We start from the raw sequence: 23,241 nt of genomic DNA on the forward strand, positions 1-23,241 counted from the left end.
TTGTCATCAAGAACCCACACATTTCAGTGCATCGGCAACTTGAGATTTTTTAATCAAAAGCTCCTGGAGGCTGCACATCTTAAACCAAATTATTCCTCCACCCCCATATTGATAGTTCTTCCTCATAAATTGAGGGTTTTGAAGCAAAAGCATGTATTGTGAAAAAGTATATGTTTAGCAAATGACATTTTTTATAAGAAACATCTTTCTAGGGTTAAATTCTAAGCCCCATGGCAGAGATTCAGTATTGCCCAGCAACACCAGGATTACAATCCCATGTCAGTCACTGTATCCAGATTTTCTTGTTTTCCAGAAAAATGCCTGAAGGAGCGAGAACTCAGTAAGCCCCACAGTTGATCCCCCTGAAAATGTCTTATATGTCCGAATGCCTCTCAAATTAGGTTTGGGGGACCCAACAAAGTGAGATGAGGAAGTGCTTAACGAGAAGCATCCTTTGCCCAAAATAGTTTCAGGTTCTTGTACCCAAAATGATAAAGATCCATGACACAATGTGGAGATAACAGGAGGATGATATTGGTCTATCATCCATAGAGATATCTATCCAGATGCGGATGGGGACCATGTAAATCAGCTAATAGCCACATGGCAGGGAGAACTCAGTATAGATTCATTTCAGACAAGGTGACACATAGGATGCTGTCTATGCTTATGCTGTATATAGCAGGGAAGAGGGAAGTGGAGTGGGCTAGCATTTTATTTACCAGCATCTTATTGTAGTCTCAAGCGCTGTGCTCAGCATGCCTGATCTTGCTGTGCCCTTGAAGTTTGCTGAGCTTCTTGCTTTTCCTATTGTTGCTCTTAAAAATCAGATACAAAATGCCACACTCCGGTCTGCCAACTTGATGAAGGGAGATGGTTTCAGAGTGAGAACTGAAATGAGGAGAATGAGAGCATGAAGCAATTAAAAGGCAAACCCTCTGAAATATTGCATAAACAATATTCATAATTATAAGCATTGTTTTGTTCTGAAATATTCTCTATTCAGTGGTTTGGTTACACACACACACATACACACACACACACACACATATATATGGAATTTATATATATGCGGAATTTCTTTATACTCAAAAAACGGTATCCCTAGCAATAATACTTTCCTCTGACAATTTTACAGCACTTAAAGACAGACAGTACTGACAGTTAGTTCATGAGCTGTTTCTGGCATGAGACTCCCTCCTGTTATATTTGTAACTCTGATCCTGGCCACTATTCTTGTCCTTCCTTCACAGGCCTTGCACAATGCACTGGAAATGTCCAACCAAACCACTGTTACGGAGTTCCTCCTCCTGGGCTTTTCTGACATTTGAGAGCTCCAGATTTTACACTTTCTTATCTTTCTAGCAGTATACTTGGCAGCCCTGATGGGGAATCTCCTCATTATCACAATTGTAACTCGAAACTATGAACGTCATTCTCCCATGTACTTTTTCTGGATTAATTTGCCTCTCCTGGACCCTGGCTCCATCTCAGTTACTGTGCCCAAATCCATGTCTAATTTCCTATTGAACACCAGGTTGATCTCCTACTCTGGATGTGTTGCCCAAGTGTTTTGTCTCATCTGTTTGTTGGGAGCAAGTTTTTCCCTTCTCATGGTTATGGCATATGACCGGTACATTGCCATCTGCAAGCCACTGCATTATGGGATAATAATGAACAGGAGAGCTTGTGTCCGGATGGCTGCCTGTGCTTGGGATGCTGGTGCCATCAGCTCTGCACTGCACGCTGGCAACACCTTTAGTCTACTCTTCTGCTACTCAAATATCATCAACCAGTTCTTCTGTGAAATACCCAAGCTGCTCAAGCTCTCCTGCTCTGGCACATACCTCAGAGAGCTGGCAGCTCTTGCCTTCAGTGTGTGTTTAGCTTTAAGCTGCTTTGTTTTCATCATTGTGTCGTATGTTCAGATCTTCACCGCAGTGTGGAGAATCCCCTCGCGTCAGGGCCATCAGAAAGCCTTCTCCACCTGCATTCTTCACCTTATTGTGGTCTCCCTGCTTCTTTCCACTGCTGTCATTGCCTACATGAAGCCCAGCTCTGACTCCCCGTCCCCTCTGGATCTCCTGGCAGCTGTACTGTATTGTGTTGTGCCTCCACTGATGAATCTGGTCATCTACAGCATGAGGAACAGGGAGATCGAAGCTGCCCTGAGGAAGCTGCTCCAAAGGTTTTGAGGAAACTACTCCAGAAATAATAGGTCCATCATTATTTCATGACTTCGATTTACTTACATATATATTTTTGTGACAATTTGCTTTCATACAATCATGTGAAACCTGCTTATAAAAAAGAAGGTGGTAAGCTAAATGTTGTAGCACTGTAAGGACAATGATTCTTTATGCAGATCATTTTGCATTAACACTGTTGAAGTGGAAAAGTAGTATTTCATGCATCAGTGTTTCTTTGTCCCACCTAAAATAAATCCCACCAGTTGCAAGGTCATAGAATGAAAGAAAATCCTAGGAATTAGCTTTGGAAGGGACCTCGGGCGGGGGGGGGGCATGGCATGGTTCACTGGTCTGCAGCTACTTCCTGTCTGGAAGCCGACCATGCTGCAGACCGGCAGCCGCAGCCCAGGGATTGAGAACCCCTGATCTAGTCAAAGTTCCAGAATTAGGCCTACTTAACTTGCAGAAAAGGCAATCAAGGGGTTGATCATAACAGTCTTCAAGTATCTGAAAACCTGCCATGAAGAAAAGGGTGAACAACTATTCTCCCTTGCTGCATAGGGAAGGATATCAAGCTTCAGATTCTCGCAAAGTAGATGTAGATTAGACATGGGGTAAAAAAGCACCCTTGTTTTTAGAATAGTGAGGAAGTGGAATAGACTTCCCAGGGAAGTTGTGGAGTCTCTGTCATTGGAGGTTTTCAAACAGAGGCTGGATAGGCACTCATCAGGGATGGTTTAGGAGTGCCATTCCTGTATTTGTATAGGGGGTTAGACCACATGACCCTCAAGGCCCCTTCTAAGTCAGGGAGCAGGGTCAGACCCGAAGAGGGGAGTGGGTTCAGACCCGAAGCAGGGAGAGTGAGGGTGCGGCGGGGTGTGGGGCCGGATGGGGGTTGAATGAATCTCATGTCATTCTTCATGGGCAATTTGCTAGTTCTTATTTAAAATGAATCACTAAGATGTAGTGGATCAAAACAGTGGACTGCAAGTGAATAGCCAGACAGACAGATAGGATTATTGTGCATCTTATCTCACAGCCTCTTTTTTTTAATTTTTGCTTTTGGAACGTGGACAGACAGATGGGTGCTAGTCTTCATGATAGTTAATGCATGTCTGAAATGTGGGAATTTGAGTTGACAGAAAGTTTTGCTAAATTGTCTAGTTTCACTAAAACAGCTCCTTTGAACGAAAAAGCATTTTGTGGAAAATTTGCTGATCAACTTTGAACCTGGTCACATTAAACTTAGTAGAATCAGCCCATATTTTTACTACTGTGAATAAGTCTTGAATATAGTATATCCTATTGAAACCTCAATATGGCAAAGTGCTTCCTCATTCCATCTTAGTACATGCTTCTTTGCCTATATTTGTCCAACTGGTCCTTCATCTTTTCTTCCTTTCTGCACTAAATGAAAGGAAAATATACCTGAACTTTTCCCTCATACTTTGGTCTCCTGGGGTGTTTGTACATGCCACTTTTTTTTGCCATTCCTTGCGCTGCAATGGCATGACTGTTTGCACAAGTGGGTTTTCTGGCTGTTTTAAAAATATTTCTGGTGCATTAAACTAAAAATCCTTCAATGTAGTTTAGTTTGGCTTGCCACAAATAAAAGTGTTGTGTCCATGAATTTATTGCATGCAAATACAACGGCACTCAAAGACTTATAATGAGCACCTTTGTTCACCAGATGGTGCTGTGACTTCTTTGTAGTGCTTCCCTTTGAATTGCTGCTGCTTTCAAATTATTTCTGCTTTTTGTTGTTGTTGTTTTTGTTGTTCCATATGTCAGATTCCTGCTCCCACAGCTGCAGGGTAGGGCATGGGTTGGGGGCCCTGGGCTAGGGTGGGGGCAACACAGGACCCTCTCACTCTTCTATGGGGCCGGTTGGGGACCGGGTTTAATTTTTGCAAAAACTCAGTGCGTGCAAACACTGATGTGTTGCTCCAAAATTAACCAATTTAAATTTTATAAACCTATTTAATTCAATGAGGTTTAAACCCCAAGAATGTTTTGAGATTCGACCATTTATTTCAAAGGATTCAAAGTTTGTATTCTGTATTCTGTGGTGCCTCCAATGATCAATGCAGTCATCTAAAGCATGAGGAACCAGGAGATTAAAGGTGCCCTAAATTCAGTTCATAGTCTCAGCTGAGGCTGCTTCGTGTGCGTGTGCGTGTGCGTGTGTGTGTACACACACATGTGCGCCTGATCAGCAAAGAACAGTTCAGATGGATGGGATATTTTGTGGGTCATCTCATTGCTTGTTTAGGGACTTGTTTTAGGAGAATAGCAATCAGTGGTTCTTTGCACAGATGTGAGAAAGGGACACTGCTTTCCCACTGTTCACATGGGCTGGATATGAACAGGTAAGCCAGGTGTGAAAGGAGTTGTATCAGGCTTCAACCCTGAGTCTGTAAGCTCCCTGACTATTTTTATTACCCTCCAATAGACTGTCTCCTATTTGTGCACACCATTTGTGTAGTGGGAGGCCCAAAACTGAGATTCCACTTTCCATGTCCCAAGATCCATTTCCTCCGTATAGGAGTCCAGCTTCAGATACTCCAAAGATTCCTGGCTATTTCTCTCTGCCCCCAATTTCTCTCTTTTTTTAAACTCCCACCCCCATTGCATAGTCCCTACCCACAAGTCTCTTTCCCATCCCTTAGGTCCTTGCATCCTTCTACCAAACATCAGCCCCTTCCCTTCTCCACCACAACTTCGGCCCTAGACACTGCTCCATTACTTTCTATTTCTTCTCCATCTTCCTTCCTCTGTCTCCATGATTTCAACATTACTTTGAGAGCTGCCTCTGGAAAGGGTCACTGAGCACACAGTTAACTTGGAGATTTGCTGCACAAAGTCAGGATGACAAAAGTTTACATTATTTGGTTGCGAGTAAAAGGGTGTGAATTTTGCCATCCTTTGGGGAAAATGCTGGAAACTGAGAATTTCCTCTGTGATGGCCATTCCAGTTCATGCTCTGGTGTCCTCTCCAGCTACATCATAGGGACACAACTCTGAAAGACACAAACCCTCTGATGACAGGTCTCCAATCAGACACTGCCTCAAAGGGGTAAACTTCTTGACCTGGAAGCTAGGGCAAAGCTGGTCCTTATGCACATCCCTGCTCATTCCTGAAAAGCAGCATTTGTGGCTGCTCTCAGGAGTCCTTGCCCTCAGCACTGTAGCTCCCAGGGTGATTTGGAAAAACAGGCCCATTGTGTTTTGTTAAACTACAGCACTGACAAGTCCAAGACATGCACAGGGATTTCCCACTTGCCTGTGAAATGGCCATGACAGGCCTTGAGAGGGACATGTTACCCCTTTGTCCTTCTCAGAAGAACAGGCAGCAACAACCCCCTTGAGATTAGGGTTCCCCTCGACATGCGGGAGATAGTTCAGTCTCCTCATCCTTACCCCTGAAACCACAGCAAGTCTAGTTTGGGAAGGAAGGCCAACTATTGCTCTCCCCTCCCAACCCCCTCAACTTGTTAGCAGCTGGAAGGGATCAGTGGGGCCGAAAATAAACCCCATGGAGATACTAGGGGCACTTTCTCTGTCCCATAGCAATTGTCTCAGGCTCTCTGTAGACTCAGGTAGGCATCACTGTATCAATTGCATTGAAGGCATCTCTACAGGAGCTGGTCCAGTTCATAGGCAGCAGAATGGGGTAGGCCACCTGGGCTTTGGCCCGACCAACTTTTAGCATGTTAATTTATACAACACACAAATGCACAATTGTCATTCTGGTTAAAACTGTATAGATATTTTTTAACTGCACAGCTAGCTAAATTAACATGCTAAAAGCTGGTCAGGCCATGTCCCAGGTGGCCCACCCCTTTTGCGGCCCATGGTCCAGTTTGTAAGAGGTCCATTTTCTGATTCTGGCCTTTATCAGAGACACAGGGCATTAAAGGTGACAGCAATGTTAACATGCAGGTAAAAAATTCCCCCAAAAAGTTACCAAAGTTATGGGCAGTTTTGAGGAGTCCCAGCCATCTTAATCTGTCTCCCCTATTTCCTATTGCCTCTGTCTGCTTGTTGCCATTTTTGGATAGGGTATTTATGGAGTCTAAAGGAACAGAGCACTGAAGATTTGTATTTCTCAACCTCATCTGTCTTTTGCGAATCCCACAATTCATTCATCTGAAAGTCAAGAAGACCACAGAGTTTGAGACAGAACAAGGTGGACATGGTGATATGTTTATCAAAACACTAAGAAGTACATAGCATAAAAGGCAATGGGAAGATGCCAGGCCACGTATGCCAGAGGTGATGATGGGCCTAAAATACACAGTTCCTGAAAGCATCTGAGTGCTTCTGAATTGTTAGGTGCCTAAATATCTTTGATAGTCTGGCCTCCCTATGATACAGATCTTGGCCCCAAAGCAGGACAAACAATTACATAATAGTCTAACTTAAAGATTAAAATTAAAACTTTTAAATATATCAACCCAGAAATGTTTCCCTCTGGTTCTCTGCTTCAGAGCTAAGCTGGATACCTGGGAACAGGTCCCACGTGGTCTAAGAGAGAGGTGGTTAAATCCCCTTCCAAAGAGAGAGGTGGTTAAATCCCCTTCCTACAGCCTCTAGTCTTCAGTTCTCTCTAGAGGCAAACTGGTTTGGGTCTCATTCTATCAGTCCAGTGGCAAACTGGTTTGGGTCTTGTTCTATCAGTCATGGAGTGAAGGTAAGATATCTGAGCGTTTAGCACCAAGATAAGACTGTGTTAGGGAAAAGGGAAATGCTATGCATTAATAGAAGAAATGTAAATAAAGACTCCTGTGACTAGAGGATCACATCACAAGCCTGGAAAAACCTGAGTAAGTAAACTGCAGCCAGTTTGTCATTGCGATGAAATGTATTTGGGTGGTAAAAAGATCTGTGTGTGTGTGTGTGTGTGTGTCCCCGTGTCATTTAAGAACTTGAAAATGAGATAAACGAAGAGATGTAGAAGACAATGTAAATGTATTAAATGTGCTCAAGCTGGGCGGGGGGGGGGGGGGGGAAAAAAAAAAAAAAACAAAACAACCAGAAAAAATGCCCCCCAAAAAACAACAAATCAAAATGAAAGAAAACAACCAGAAAAAAACTCCCCCCAGAAAATTTCAATTTGTCACCCAGAACCTATCTATTATTTCAATTTTTAACAACTGGATATTTTCAAGCAAAACTGAGAGAAAAAAAAAATCACATTTTCTTCTTTCCCTCTTTGAACCTTTTTATGTTTTAATTTTAGTGTTGACAGTCTACATAAGTTGACAGTTTTGAAGAAATAGAAATACTGTGACAAAGGCTATTTTTAGAAAAAAACCCTTCTTTTTATAAGGAAACTTTAATGGAAACAGACCTCCAGCTCTAAATTCAAAGCCTGATTTGAGAGCCTCAGCAATGCTCAGAAATAACCCAATTCCAGCCCCCTCAATATAGTGGAGTTCAATATAAAATCATTGTGGACAAGGTCAGAAAGGGTTCTTTGGGTAAATGTGATATCTTTTATTAGACCAACTAAATAGTTGGATCAATGTTTTTTTTAGAAACATTTGGACACAAACACCCTTCTTCGGGCATAGGGAGAGTGTAAAGGGTTCTGGGTGACAAATTGAAATGGATGGATGGATAAATTAAAATGGATCCATTTCCCTGGATGGAATAGAAACCAGTGTGTAAAATGCAGGTTTGTGAAAATGCAAATGCTTGACAGTGAGGATCAGAGACGAGATGAGACAATGGGTGGCAAGGACAAGGTGACACTTAGATGCTACTCGTAGCTCAACTGTTTGCACCTGGGAAGAGGAAAAGAAGCTGAGTTAGCATTTTGTTGAGCACAGCACTACTAGCTAAACACAAATGCTTTAAAACACTGTGTTGAGAAAACACATAGAAAGCAGCAGCTACTCCGACCCAAGAGAGGTTCAAGTAGGGCTGTGCCCCAAGGAGGAAAACAGGAAAGCATGCGAATTAACCCAAGGGAGGTGAGAGTAGGGATGTGGCCCAGGGAGGAAAACAGGAAAGCATGCCAATTCTAGCAGGTCAATTGTAAAGCATAGTAAGGCAGGCCAAAAAGGAATTTGAAACGTGTTTGTGAAAGAAGGAAGAAGAATTCTTTAAAAGTATATCAGAAGCTGGGTAGTAAGCTGGGCAGTAGAAAATACTGGGGAGATGCCCATGCTAAATCCACACTAAATAAATGCAGAGAGATCAAAATGAAGTGACAAGGGAGGAGGTTTAAAAGCAAATCCATAAATTAAAACAGTAAGCAAGTGACTGGGATCTGATCATATTCCCTTAGAGAGTTGTGTAGGAATTTCACTGTGAAACTGCAGGGCTGCTGCTCATAGAATGTCACCTAGCAAGGGCCTCCATACCATAAGATTTTTGGGTTGAAAACACAACACCCAACTTCATCTTGGGAAATATAGCCCAAGGTTTTTCACTTCTATCCCTGGAACTCATAGAATGTCACCTAGCAAGGGCCTCCATACCATAAGATTTTTGGGTTGAAAACACAACACCCAACTTCATCTTGGGAAATATAGCCCAAGGTTTTTCACTTCTATCCCTGGAATTTGATAGAAGATATAGTAGGAATAAAATTAGCAGTCACATGGATATAGATGATGTTTAGGGGAAGTGTCAGCATCATTTTTGTAAAGGGAAATTCTATCCCAACCATCTGCTGGAGATCTCTGGCAACATCAGTTAGCATGTGGGCAAGCGGGGTGCAGTTGATCGAATCCAGTCCAGTGCAGTCCAACCCAGTCCAGTCCAACCCAACCCAATATCAGGAGCTTTTGACAAGGTCCCTCACTGAAAGTTCTTAAAATTGACCTTTTGGCAAGGGACTATGGGAGTGAACAGAAGGTCTTTTAATGGATCAAGACATGGTTAAAAGACACAAAACAAAGGGTCGGGGTAAATGGCCATTTTTCAGGTTGGAGGAAGGACAAGAGCGGAGTCCCCTGGAGCTCTGTGCTCGGGACAGTTTTGTCCAATATGTTCACCAATGATCTGAGTGAGGGGGTGCACAGTGAATTCTCAGGGTTCCCACAACATACTAGCTATCCCAGGTGGTGAAAGTCAAAGCTGATGGTGAGGAGCTGTGGAGAGATTTCACAAAATTAACCCCCTACTCGATGTAATGAGAGACTGCTGTTCCTGGGCCACTGATGGTTCAGTAGTTCTTGCCTTGCTTCTGTTAGGAAAATATCAAATGCAGAATTACTTCCTTCTAAAAAGAGCATATGGATGATTTTATTCAAATGCTGTTTCTGATGGTTCATAGGTGACTGTGTCATCACCTCAGGCCACTGTTCTTCTTCCCCAGCTGGTTCCCAGGTCTGGCTATATCCCGTCAGTGTGCCAGTTTGCTGAGGGGAGATGGTTTTATTCATAATTAGTCCTTGGAGGAGAAGGGGTAAGAAGGCAATGAAACAAGATGCTCCATGAGTCTTTAGAGGATCAATGAAGTGAAGTGTCTTGTCTTAATAAGATGCAGAAGAGATATAAGAATATAAAAGTTGGAAAACCTGGCTACAGAAATCATACTGCATTTTATGTATAATAGATTCAAAGCTACAAGAGTGAATTAAGACATTTCCAAATGTTTTTGCTATTAATTCAGATAAAGTTATACAGCTCACAGGGAGTGGTGTGGAGGATGGGGTGGGAATAGGACCTCAAAGGAAATCAAATTTTGCATAATATGTTTTATTTCTCATGCATTTCTTTCCAGAATACATTTCCTAGGTGAGATGAATACATTTCAGACTTACAGGGAAAAAAATAAAAAATAAAAATCCTGACTTGAGGCTGGGTTAACGTTTTCTTCACTTTTTAAAAGGAATAACATAATATTTTCTTTTATGTAAGGTCTTGTTAGGGAAAAGTAATCTATTAAAATCAAATTATGCATAGGGCAAAAAATGGAAGATCTACATTGTTAGCATGAAATCCGGGGATGTTATTGATAGGAATATCAAAGCTGCCGAGTTTGTTACTCTCCTCCTTACCACTGCCCTTGTTTCATTATACCCAGGACTTGCACAGTGCCCCGGGAGGGAAGATGCCCAACTGCACCACTGTAACCGAGTTCCTCCTCCTGGGCTTCTCTGACACTCGGGAGCTGCAGATCTTACACTTTGTCATCTTTCTCACAGCATACCTGGCAGCTCTGGTGGGGAACCTCCTTGTTATCACTGTTGTAACTACGGACCACCACCTCCACAGCCCCATGTACTATTTTTTGGCAAATTTGTCCATCCTTGACCTTGGATCCATCTCCGTCATTGTCCCCAAGTCCATGGCCAATTCACTCTTAAACACCAGGACAATTTCCTATGCTGGGTGTGTCTCCCAGGTCTTTTACTTGTTCCTTTTTTGTACAGCTGGTTTTGCACTCCTAACTATCATGGCATATGACCGGTACATTGCCATCTGCAAGCCACTGCATTATGAGATAATAATAAACAGGAGAGCTTGCATCCAGATGGCTGCCAGTGCCTGGGTTGTTGGTGCCATCAACTCTGCACTGCACACTGAGAACACCTTTAGTCTACCCTTCTGCCACTCAAATATCATCAACCAGTTCTTCTGTGAAATACCCCAGCTGCTCAAGCTTCAGATCTTCACCGCAGTGTGGAGAATCCCCTCGGAGCAGGGCCGGCAGAAAGCCTTCTCCACCTGCATTCCTCACCTTATCGTGGTCTCCCTGTTTCTTTCCACTGCCGGCATTACCTACTTTAAGCCCATCTCGGACTCCCCGTCCCCCCTGGATCTCCTGGCAGCTGTTCTGTATTGTGTGGTACCTCCATTGATGAATCCGGTCATCTACAGCATGAGGAACAAGCAGATCCAAGCTGCCCTCAAGCAACTTCTCCACAGGCTGATCCTCTCCAAAACCAATCTGCCCATCTTTGTTTCATGACTTTGCTTTACTTGTATTTCTTTTATAATTATCTCATGAAATCCTTGTTTTCATACTATAGTGTACAACCTATTTCTAAAAAATGAAGGTGGTGGGTTAATTCTGTAGCTCTGTAAAGGCAATGACACTTGACTTGGGTCATTTTATGTAAATACTTTTGAAGCAGTAAAATAATGTTTCATGCATCAATTTTACCGTCTGTTCCACCTGAAATAAATGCCACCAATTGCAAGATGATGAATGGAAGACTTTTGTTTACCAGTTGGTGTAATCCATTATTTGGATATAGGCAAATATTCAGATTCTGTGAAGGTGGGATGAACTGCAGATACTTTAGAGGATAGGTACAGAATGGAGGTTCAAATGGATGTGGGTAGACTGGGAAGCTGGGCTAGAAACAACAAGACAAAGTCCAAGGAAACAAAAGCAGATGCTGCACCTAGGGGAGAATCATCAAAAGCACAGATACAAATAGGGTTATAAATGGCTGGGTAGTATGATTGTTGAAAAGGATCTGAAGGATCTGTGGGGTCTGGTGGATCACAGACTCAATATGAATCAGAAATTTGATGTAGCAACAGAAACATTAATGCAGTTTTGTGCTGCAGCACCAGGAGTATTAGAGGTTAAACATGGGAGGTGATAGTACCACTTGACATGATGCTTCTTACCCCCTCGCATCTTCTCCTTGCAGTCCCGGTGCTGCTTAGCCCCTCTCTCAGGCACAGGGCATCACAAGGCCTGGGATCCCAAGAGCTGTGCAGTTGGGCACTGTCTCCCACTTCAGGACAATTCCCCCCTGTCTCTGAAACTCAGGCCTGACCCTTGTGCCCCCTGCCAGCCCAGAGCTGGCACTGAGGAAACCTGGAGCATCCCTTGGCTGCTGCAGGGTAGGAACAGTCCTGCACACAACTGCTCCCACTGGGAACAGATTTGTTCCTGATGCAGGTGCACATGTATACATGTGCCCAGGTGCACTTTAGCGGGCTGAGAGTGGTTCATGGTAAAAACTGTTTTGCCATATTGTGCTGAGATGCTACTGCACAGTACTGTAACAGCTGCAAAGCTTCCTGAGCTGCTAGCTCGGTGGGCGCGCCATGTTTGGCACCCTTTGCAGAAAAGCCAGAAAATGCTTGCACCGGGTCCTATGGCTTTTCCAAGCAGGAAAATACACTCTGCACCATGCATGCTTTTTATTGGACCATTTGCAATGTAATCAGAGCTCCTGCTGCAAGCTGAGGCCTCTGATTGGTTGTGCTTGTGCATTTAAGCATCCATAATGTGTGAAAGGAGTAGAGGAGGATCCAATTCCAACTTTGAGAGAGAGGGGAAGAGACACAGCCCCCCACTCCCTCACTGGAATGTGAATTGAGACTTGCTCTGGAAGCCCGCATCAGGACAAGGAAGAGCCTGTATAGCACCATCAGAAACTAATTTCCTCACCAGGCGTGGAGCTGTGCAGCTTCTGGACACAGGTGTCCCCAGGAGAAGAGGGAAAGGGAATGGCTAGCCTCAGCTGGTAGGCTGTTTGGGAGCTGCCAGGTCAGAACCCTGCAGGCATGGGTGACTGGTGCCACTTTAGTCAGGTGGGGCATGTGCCCCCTCAGCAACCAGTCTGTGACTGTGGGGGGTGGAGGTCCCCTCATGGCCAGTCTCACTGATCGAGGTTGGTGGGCCCTGCACAGCCAATCGTGTCAACTGGGAAGCAGCCACGGCACTCCTGGAAATGGGCACAGTGCTCCCAGAAGTGGCTGCGGTGCTGAAGAAGTGGGTTCAGAGCCTCAGAAATGACAGGAGCTGTGTCCACACCATCTAGTAGCAGATCCTAGCAATAACTGTGTGACTATTTATCACAATGAGAGGAGAGGTTTAATTCTAAAAGGAAACTGTTTTTTTTTTTAATCAAAAGGATATGACCAGGTGACTAATCAGTGCGGGAGGCTGGTGTAAGGGAATAACCCCCTATGTCAGAATTATTCATTTACAGTTACATTGCTAGATTGTATTCAAATGATTGGTTTTATTATTCTCTATTCATAATATATATATGGATATATGCCTTCTTTTTCATTAATCCATCTCTCTTCCTGTATATAGTTATATATATAATAAAGAAACCCATCTGTTCATTGGGTTTGGAGTAAATGTTTGGGCGGTGAGGGTGAGGGGCACACCCCAGTCAGCAGATCTGCCTGAGGGAGGTCCCAGGGCTACTGGCACCTTAAGGATCTCAAATCTGGCATATCACCTGCCCTAGCACGCCGGTGAAGCTTACTGTAGTATTAGGCTACTGCACAGTAGCATCACATAAAAGGTGTTTGCTGGTGCTACTGTGTAGTAACTCTGGTTACTGTGCACTTATTTAATACATAACTTATACACGTACTAAGTAGATATGCAGTAACCAGAGAGCAGTAGTGTCTTGTGTAGATGCACCCACTGGACCCCTTTTTAATGAACAGTAACCTTGAGGTAACCCGACACTTAAAAAAAAAAAAAGCCCTGCACTCACTGGGTGCTGCAACAGCTGTCGTAGCCTCTGGGGGCTCATTGCAGAGCCCCCCCCCACACAGCCTGGGGTAGTGGGGGGCAGTGGGGGATTGCCCCCCTTCCTGGCAGGAGCCAGTGAGTGAGGGGCTTTTTGCTTCTTTTTTTTTAAGGTGTCGGGATGCTGGGGCTGGGCGGGGCAGCCATTGATGGGACTGAGATTGCAGGCGGGCGATTGTGTCTGTTCAATTTGAAGATTTGGCCAATTTGACAGCGGTCGAATCTCCAAATCAGATTTGGCTGAATCAATTCGGGACAGTGATTTGAATCACTGAATAGAATCACTGTCCCCAGAACCAGACAAATCCTACTCCGAAGTGAATACTAACCGCTTCACGCAGGCTTACCACAGATGATACATATCCTGGCCCAGAAGTAGGAAACAATAGATAAATGATGATTAAACTAAAGAATCAAAACATAACTTTTTTGCTTTAAAAGACATGAATCCAGCAAGGCTTGTTTCTGATTCTGTGCTTCAGAGGTAAGCTGGGCTCTAGGGAATAAGTCCCAGGAGCCCTAAGAAGAGAAATGTGGATAAATCGCCTTCCTGCAGCATCAGTCCCTCCAAACCAGTGAAGTTCACTGTGATCTGCAGAGAGAAACTGGTTTGGATCTACTTCTGTCAGGTCAGTCTTGGGGTGGAGATCGCTCCTACTAAGATATTTTGACTTGTGAAGGTGTGGTAGTGGCAGGGAACAGGGAAATTGAATAGATCAGTAGTGGGAAAATAAGCAAAGAATCTGGAGGATCTATCGTAACCTGAGAATAACTCCACAAAGACTGTTGCAGTAAGTTTTTAATAGCGATTAAATACGGTTAGTTGGCAAGAAGGGTGGTGTGTGGGGTATTTAAGAACCTGAAAATGACATTGAAGTGGAAAGCTCTCAGCATTTTAATAGCAAGGTATTCAAAATTCTTCAGCTGGTCAAAGGAAAAAAGAAAAGAAAAAAAGAAAACAGCTCCCTTTAGAAATCTGAACTTGCTACCAGGAGCCCACACATTTCAGTGTTTCGGCAACTTGAGGTTTTTTTAATCAAAAGCTCCTGGAGGCTGCACATCTTAAACCAAATTATCCCTCCACTCCCATATTGATAGTTCTTCCTCATAAATTGATGGTTTTGAAGAAAATACATGTATTGTGAGAAAGTATATATTTAGCAAAAGACATTTTTATAAGAAACATCTTTCTAGGGTTACATTCTAAGCCCCATGGCAGAGATTCAGCATTGCCCAGCAACACCAGGATTACAATCCCACCTCAGTCATTGCATCATGATTTTGTTGTTTTTTCCAGAAAAAATGCTTGGAGGAGGGAGAACTCAGTAAGCCCCACAGTTGATCCCCCTGAAATGTCTTTTACATATCCGAGTGCCTCTCAAATTAGGGTTGGGGGACCCAACAAAGTGTGATGAGCAAATGCATAACCAGAAGCATCCCTTGCCCAAAAGAGCTTCAAGTTCTTGTACCAAAATGACAAAGATCAAAGGCACAATGTGGAGATAACAGAAGGATGGTATTGCCGTATCATGGCATAGAGATGACCGTCCGGATGGGGACAGGGACCATTAAATCAGCTAATTGCCACATGGCAGGCACTACTCAGATTCATTTCAAACAAGGTGACACTTAGGATGGTGTCTATGCTTATGCAGTATATACCAGGGAAGGGGAAAGAGGGGCATGTTAGCAGTTTATTGACCAGCATCTTAGTGTATTCACAAGTGCTGTGTTCAGTGTGCCTCATCTTGATGTTTCCTCAGCTTCTTGCTTTTCCTGTTGTTGCTATTAAAAATCAAATACAAAATGCCACACTCTGGTCTGCCAACTTGCACAGGGGGGTAGACCATGTGCCTGTTGAGGCCCCTTCTAAACCTTTGACTTTATTATTCTAATATAATAAAAGGTTTAGTCTGTCTGTCTGTCTGTCAAGCTTTTGTATTACTATGCATGTGCCGATTGGCTGGGCGGGCTGGGCGGCCAGGGACAGGGCCAGCTGAGTTAAAACAGGAGCCCCTTTTCTGTGCCACCTTCTCCTGCAGCCCCTGGTGCAGTGGCTCTCCCCACCCCACCTCCACAAAGGCAAGAAAAAATAATAAATTGACACGAGCACTTCAGAAATTGTGGGGCCAGCTGAGGAAAACCAGAAGCCCCTCTGTCATAGTGGGGTTCGACCTGAAAGGGGGGGACTGGGGTCAGGCCCTAACTCTGCGAGAGGGGGGTTGGGGCAGACCCAAAGGGGCTGGAAGGAAGGGGGCGGGTTCGGACCTGAAGCTGGGAACCCTGTGGGACCTGAATGGTGGGGGAAGAGGGCTGTTGCAGACACAGAGTGGAGCTGCATGGGGGCAGGGACTGGCCTGACCCAGGGAGGACGGGGGGAAGAAGTTTGGACCCAACCAGGGTGAGGGGAGTGGGGAAGGGTCAGACCCAAATTGGTGGGAGGGGGGGAAGGAGGAGAATGGGGTTGGGTTGGACCCAAATAATGGGATGAGGCAGGGAGGTGGTGCAGGGTTGGAAGTGAATGGGGGCAGGGGGGACAGGGCGGGTTCAGACCCCAAGCTGGGAGAGTGAGGCTGGGGCACAGGGCTGGATGGGGTTGAATGAATCTCCTCATTGTTGATGGAAGATTTGATAGTTCTTATTTAAAATGAATCACTAACAAGTAGTGGATCAAAGCAGTGCACTGCACGTGAAAAGCCAAACAGAGAGATTGGATTATTGTGTCTTATCTCACAACCGCTTTTTTTTTTCCTTTTGCAACGTGGACAGACAGATGGGTGCTAGTCTTCATGATAGCTAATGCATGTCTGAAATGTGGGAATTTGAGTTGATAGAAAGTTTTGCAAAATTGTCTAGTTTAACTAGAACAGCCCCTTCGAACAAAAATGCATTTTGTGGAAGAGTTAGTGTGGTTTTGGCTCTAGGCTGCTTTGTTTTCATTGTTGTGTCATATGTTCAGATCTTCACCATGGTGTGGAGAATCCCCTCGGAGCAGGGCCGGCAGAAAGCCTTCTCCACCTGCATTCCTCACCTTACTGTGGTCTCCCTGCTTTTTTCAACTGCTGTCATTGCCTACACAAAGCCCATCCATGACTCCCCATCCCCTCTGGATCTCCTGGCAGCTGTTCTGTATTGTGTGGTGCCTCCATTGATGAATCCGGTTATCTACAGCATGAGGAACAGGGAGATCCAAGCTGCCCTCAAGCAACAGCTCCACAGGCTGATCCTCTGCAAGAAAAATATGTCCAATCTTTGTTTCATGACTTTGCTTTACTAATTTTTTTATAATTAACTCATGAAATTATTGTTTTCATACTATCGTGTGCAACCTATTTACAAAAAATATAGGTGGGGGGTTATTCTATAACTTGGTAAGTACAATGACACTTGACTTGGGTAATTTTGTGTTAACACTGTTGAAGCAGGGAAGTAATGTTTCTTACTTCAATTTTTCCATCTGCACCACCTAAAATAAATCCCATCAATTGCAAGATGATGAATGGAAGACTTTTGTTTACCAGTTGGTGTATTATTATTATTTGCATCACTAATATGTAGGGGATTTAAACAATGATCTGCAAGTGAATAAACAGTGAGATTGTAGGATGTCTTATTACACAACCTCCTTTTTTTCTTCGAATGCTCTTCCTATGAGATATCAGCGTGCTTGAAGTCACTCATAATGACCATGCAGTCAAAGTGTGCTGCTGGTGGCAGTTCCCTAGCAAATTCATGGCCAAGCTCTTCTTCCCAGTTAGGAGGTCTATAATAGACTCCTACAGTTATATCACCTCCACCATGTTCTCCCCATATTGTAACCCAGAGGGTCTCGAGTCGCCCTCTTTGGATGCCAATCTCTGCTTGTAGTGAAGTGTAATGCTGCTTCACATACAGAGCTACACCCCTGCCCTTCCTTGCAACACAATCCTTCCGGTACAAGGTATAGGCATCAATACCTGTGGTCCAGTCATAGGTGGAGTCCCACCAGGTCTCCATTATCCCTATGAGATCATATTCATTTTTGGTTACCACAAGAGCCAGTTTCTCCTGATTGACACCACGCTCCTGGCATTTGTGTACAGGAAGCTAAGCCTGCCATCGGAAGCTCTGGGATTCCCAGTGCTCTTAGAAGAGTCTCATCCTTGGCCTGGGGTAGGAGTGAGATCCTTTGTGTTACCTGACCTCCTGATGCTGTGGTTGCCCTGAATCTTCCAGGGCTTGCACAAGTGATTGTCCACCCATGCCCTGGCGATCCTGGTTTAAATATCATGGCATTCTTGGTTTAAAGAATGGCATCATCAGTATTTCCTTGCAATATTAAACAGCAGGAAAGGAGTTTCTGTAGATTTCTGGATGGGCACATCCCCAGTTAAAAGACTATATTAATGCTGGTTGGACCCTAGTGCATGTTTAGCCATCTGTTAATATGAACCTACAATCTTACATGTGTGTCCTTTTTCATGTTAAACCCAAGTGGCTAGATACATGCATGCTGTGTCAATATTAGCATGATGGAAAGGCATTTTGGACAATGAGGACTTACAGTAATTCCTAAGACAACCTATGACTGAATAATAATATCAAGTGTTGATCCTGTTGATGTTGTTGGGAGTGACCATTTTCTTTGAACAGTTCTGATTTTGAGCAATGTATTTGTTCACTGATTGGTAAATTGGAGCACATAAACTTTTAGTAATGAGAAAGTGCTCTGAGTACTAGGTTTGAGGAAAAGAGGTGGGTTCTTCCTCCTCCATTTTGCATAGTTTTAGGAAACCTGACATGCACCTAAGAGTCACAGACCCTTTCATTGCTGTGATGATATGTTTTGGAATCCCAAATTTATTTTGGTTGGATGAAGATAGCAATGTACATATCTCTTGCAAAATGGTGGCCATACCCAGACCATACTTTTGTGAGGAAGGCAGCTACACTTAAGACAACGCCAACTGAGCCATTGCACTTCGTGACAGCTGCAGTTTCTGATTCTGGTGTTGTCAGAGGTAGGGCATTGGGCTCTGGCTGCTTTCTGACCGTGTCTACATGAGACTCTGACTGAGGAGTAGTTAGTCACCAGTCATTTAGTACTTGTATGAACAATTACTAAATGACTGCATAGGAAATGGCATTACTGCTGAGTTCCACCAACTAACAGCTTTTTCTCGACACTGACTGCACAGTAGCCTGACACCACTCAGCAGTCACATCACATTATGTTTTCTGCCATGCGACAGTACTGCGCAGTAGTCTTGGGTTACTGTGCAATCAACATTTCATGCAGACATGGCCTCAGAGTGTCACACGGGCTCCCAGGCTCCCAGATCTGGGCGTCACTTGGAGTTGAAGTGGGCAGGCAGAGGGAGCAGATTGCAGGAAGGAGCCAGATGAGGAGCCAGGAGGTCAATCTGAGAATGGGTCTGTGGGGGAAGCTGAGTCAGGAAGCCAGAGGATCAGGCAGAGATTGGAGTAAGAGGGCAAACCAAATCATGAAGTCAGGAAAACACACAGTGAGCAGGAAGAGGCACAAGCTATAATGACTAGGAAGGCTGTCTGAGTTCATGTTGAACCCTGTTGTCCAGATACTTCCTGCTCCAGGTCAGGTATTGCAATGGCAGTGCAGTGAAGTGGGGGAGTGAGCAGTCACTCCGCTGGTAGGGAATGGGCAGAAGGGTAGGACCTCCTGGAGGTTTCTGCACAGGCTTCCCCAGCCTGAATGGTCAGCCAGAGAGGTTGTAGGTTGGGATACACAGGTTGGGGATGCAGATTTGAGGTTTTGGCCTGACAGAAAACAAGTTAACAATAAGTCAGTAAAGAGTTATAAATTCCCTGAAAGGCTTGATCTAGATGGAATAACGGACCCAAATCTAAATACACAATAAATGGTTATAGTTCCTCCACCCTCTGTTTTTGACCCTACAGGGCCCAGAGTGGAACATTGTGCCCAGAAACATGTGAAGTGATCTATTTGCAGAGATAAGTGCAGATTTTATGAGTCCCAGCCATCCTGACCTGCCTTCACTAGCCCCCGTTTCCTGTCTGCTTGTTGTCATTTTAGGCTCTGATTTTCTGGAGACTCTGAGGACATGTCTACGTGTCACCCTACAGTGATGTAGCAATGCACTACATCACCATACGGTGTGCTACAGTGACATAACAATCATGTGGGTCTACATGAGATTGGCAGCTATGTCGGTGTAGTGGCGTACCCTCCTGGTATAGTGTGTCACTACGGCAACATAGCAGGACAATAAAGCCATGCACCACATGCATAGTGCTGTAGGGGCACCTGCTGCACTGTGCTTTAGTACTTCCAAAAGGAAGAGCTAAAGCATGGCAATGGAGCAACACCGCTGTACGATGACGTGTAGACGCACCCTAAAGGAACAGAGCACTGAAGAGCTCATTCCTCAGTCTCTTCTACTGCTTTGCCAATCCCAGGATTTATTGTTCTGCAATTAAAGAGAACCAAAGCAATGGAAAAATAACAGGATGGATATAATGACACATATACCTGAGCATGGAGAATTACAGGGCATAAAAGTTAAGAGAAAAGATACTGGATCACCTATATCAGAGGCACTGCTTTGTGTAAAATGCAGGTAGATCTCCGAGGGACTCACAACACCACCTAAGCTACAAAACTGAGCCAGCACACCTGTGTAACTTTTCTTAAATGTGACTACATCTCTCACTGATTTTTGAGATGCCTGAATATTTTAATCTGGCTCCCAGGTGCTACATATCCTGGTCCAGAAGCAGATAAAAGCTGATCAAACTAAACAATCAAAATAAAACTTTCTGGCTGGAAAATACATGAATCCAGGATGGCTTATTTCTGATTGAGTGCTTCATAGCTAAGCTGGGCTCTAGGGAACAAGTCCCAGAAGCCCTAAGAAGAGAGATGTGGATAAGTCACCTTCCTGCAGCATCAGTCCTTCCAAACCAGTGAAGTTTATTGTGATCTGCAGAGACAAACTGGTTTAGATCTACTTCTGTCAGTTCAGTCTTGGAGTGAAGAGAAAGCTCCTACTAAGATATTTTAACTTTGAAAGATTTGGCAGTGGCAGGAAAAGGGAGATTAGATAGATCAGTAGCGGGAAAAGAAGCAAGGAGTCCTGGCACTGGAGGATCTATCACAAGCTGAGAAAAACGTCACAAAGAACATTGCTGTAAGTCTGTTATTGCAATTAGCTGTGGTTGGTTGGCAAATGGGGGATGTGTATTTTATTTAAGCACCTAAAAAAGACATACCTGGAAAGTCAAAGGAAAAAAAAGAAAGAAAAGAAACAGTCCCCTTTAGAAAATCTGAACTTGCTCCCAAGAATCCACATGTTTCCGTGTCTTTGGAACTAGACATTTTCGGTCAAAAGCTCCTGGAGACTGCAGATTTAAACCAAATAATCCTCCCACCCATACATTTTATTTTTAGTTCTTCTACATAAACGTATGCTTTTGAAGAAATGTACACATTGCAAAACATTGTGTCTTCAAGCGAAGACAGTTTTATAAGAAATCTCTTTCTAGGCTTAAATTCTAAACCCCACAGCAGAGATTCAGTATTGCCTGGCAACACCAGGATGCCAATCCCACCTATTCATCGCATCCAGACTTTGCTGTTTTCCAGAAAAACCACCTGGAGGAGGGATAACTCAGTAAACCCCACTCCTGATACCCCGCAAAATGCATTTTAAATATCTGAGTGCCTCTCAAAAAAGGGTCAGGGGACCCAACAAAGTGTGATGAGCAAATAAATAGTGAGAAGCATCCCTTGGCCAAAGAGCTTAAGTTCTTGCACCCAAATGACAAAGATCAATGACAAAGTGAAGGTAACAGGAAGATGGGACTGGCCTATCATGGCACAGAGATCACCATCCACCTGAGGTGTGGGGACCATAATCACCATCCACCTGGCGGGTGCAGACCATATCAATAAATTATCATGGCAGGTAGATCTCAGTGTAGATTCCATTCCAGACAAGGTGACACTTGGGATGCTGCCCATGTTTATGTTGCAGATACCAGGGACGAGGAAAGGAGGATGTGCTAGCACTTTATTGACCAGCATTTTATTGCCATCATAAGTGCCGTGTTCAGTGAGCATGCTCTTGCTGTGGCTTTGTTTTTTCCCCGTGAATCTTGTTTTTCCTGTTGTTGCTATTAAAAATTGAATATAAAATGCATCCAGCCAAAACTACCATGTGGGTTTTCTACGATGGTTCATAGGCTACTGTCTTAAGGCCTCTGAACACTATTCTGCCCTCCATACTGGGCCTTTTGGTTTGACTATGCCCCTCTGGTCGGCCAACTTGATGAAGGGAGGTAGTTTTACACTGAGATTTGAAATGGAGGGAGGGGGAAGAGGAGAATGAGGGCATGAAGCAATTAAAAGGCAAACCCTCTATATTATGGCAGTCCCAATCAAATAATTATAAAACTTGTTTTTGTCTGTAATATTTATTCTCTTTTCATTGGTTTGTGTTTCTATACATATGCCCACAGGTAAGGACTTTTGCGCACCTTTTTTAAAATGCAAAAAAATAAAAAAATAAAAAACAAATCTGAACGATATTACTTTCTACTAAAAAATTTACAGCCCTTTAACATAGACCCTGTTGACAGTTTGCTCATGAGTTATTTCTGACATGAGATGCACTCCTGTTATACTTCTTACTTGGATCCTGACCAGTACTCTCGTCTTTCCTTCACAGGCCTTGCACAACGCATAGAAGAGGGAAATGTCCAACCAAACCACCGTGACCGAGTTCCTCCTCCTGGAGTTCTCTGACATCCAGGAGCTGCAGATGTTACACTTCATCACGTTTCTGACATCATACCTGGCAGCTCTGATAGGAAATCTCCTCGTTATCACCGTTGTAACTCGCAACCACAAGCTTCATTCCCCCATGTTCTTTTTCTTGATTAATGTGTCTCTCCTGGACCGTGGCTCCATCTCAGTGACTGTGCCCAAATCCATGTCTAATTCTGTGTTAAATACGAAGTTGATTACCTACTCTGGATGTGTTGCCCAAGTGTTTTGTCTCATCGCCTTCATGGGAGCAAATTTATCCCTTCTCACGATGATGGCATATGACCAGTACATTGCCATCTGCAAGCAACTCCATTATGAGGTAGCAATGAACAGGAGAGCTTGTATCTGGATGGCTGCCTGTGCTTGGGCTGCTGGGGTCATATACTCTGCACTGCACACTGGGAACACCTTTAGTCTCGCCTTCTGCCACTCAAATATCATCAACCAGTTCTTCTGTGAAGTGCCCCAGCTACTCAAGCTCTCCTGCTCTGACACATACCACAGAGAGCTGGCTGCTCTTGGCTTCAGTGTGTTTTTATTTCTAGGCTGCTTTGTTTTCACCATTATGTCATATGTTCAGATCTTCACCGCAGTGTGGAGAATCCCCTCGGAGCAGGGCCGGCAGAAAGCCTTCTCCACCTGCATTCCTCATCTGATTGTGGTCTCCCTGTTTATCTCCACTGGCACCTTCATCTATGTGAAACCCACCTCCACCTTCCCATCCTCTCTAGATCTCCTGACAGCTGTTCTGTATTCTGTGCTTCCTCCAA

At 44.1% G+C, this 23,241-nt stretch overlaps 1 protein-coding gene across 1 annotated transcript; it reads left to right on the forward strand.

Moving 5' to 3' along the window:
- The first annotated feature begins 10,257 nt into the window (after positions 1-10,257).
- On the forward strand, positions 10,258-11,118 carry LOC112548493 (olfactory receptor 14A16-like). The gene has a single exon (XM_025194451.1). It carries the CDS (start codon positions 10,258-10,260, stop codon positions 11,116-11,118), a length of 861 nt encoding a protein of 286 aa, XP_025050236.1.
- The last annotated feature ends 12,123 nt before the right edge of the window (positions 11,119-23,241 follow it).

The sequence above is a fragment of the Alligator sinensis genome, unplaced genomic scaffold (genome assembly GCF_000455745.1).
Source record: "Alligator sinensis unplaced genomic scaffold, ASM45574v1 scaffold949_1, whole genome shotgun sequence".
In the NCBI taxonomy this organism is placed as follows: domain Eukaryota; kingdom Metazoa; phylum Chordata; order Crocodylia; family Alligatoridae; genus Alligator; species Alligator sinensis.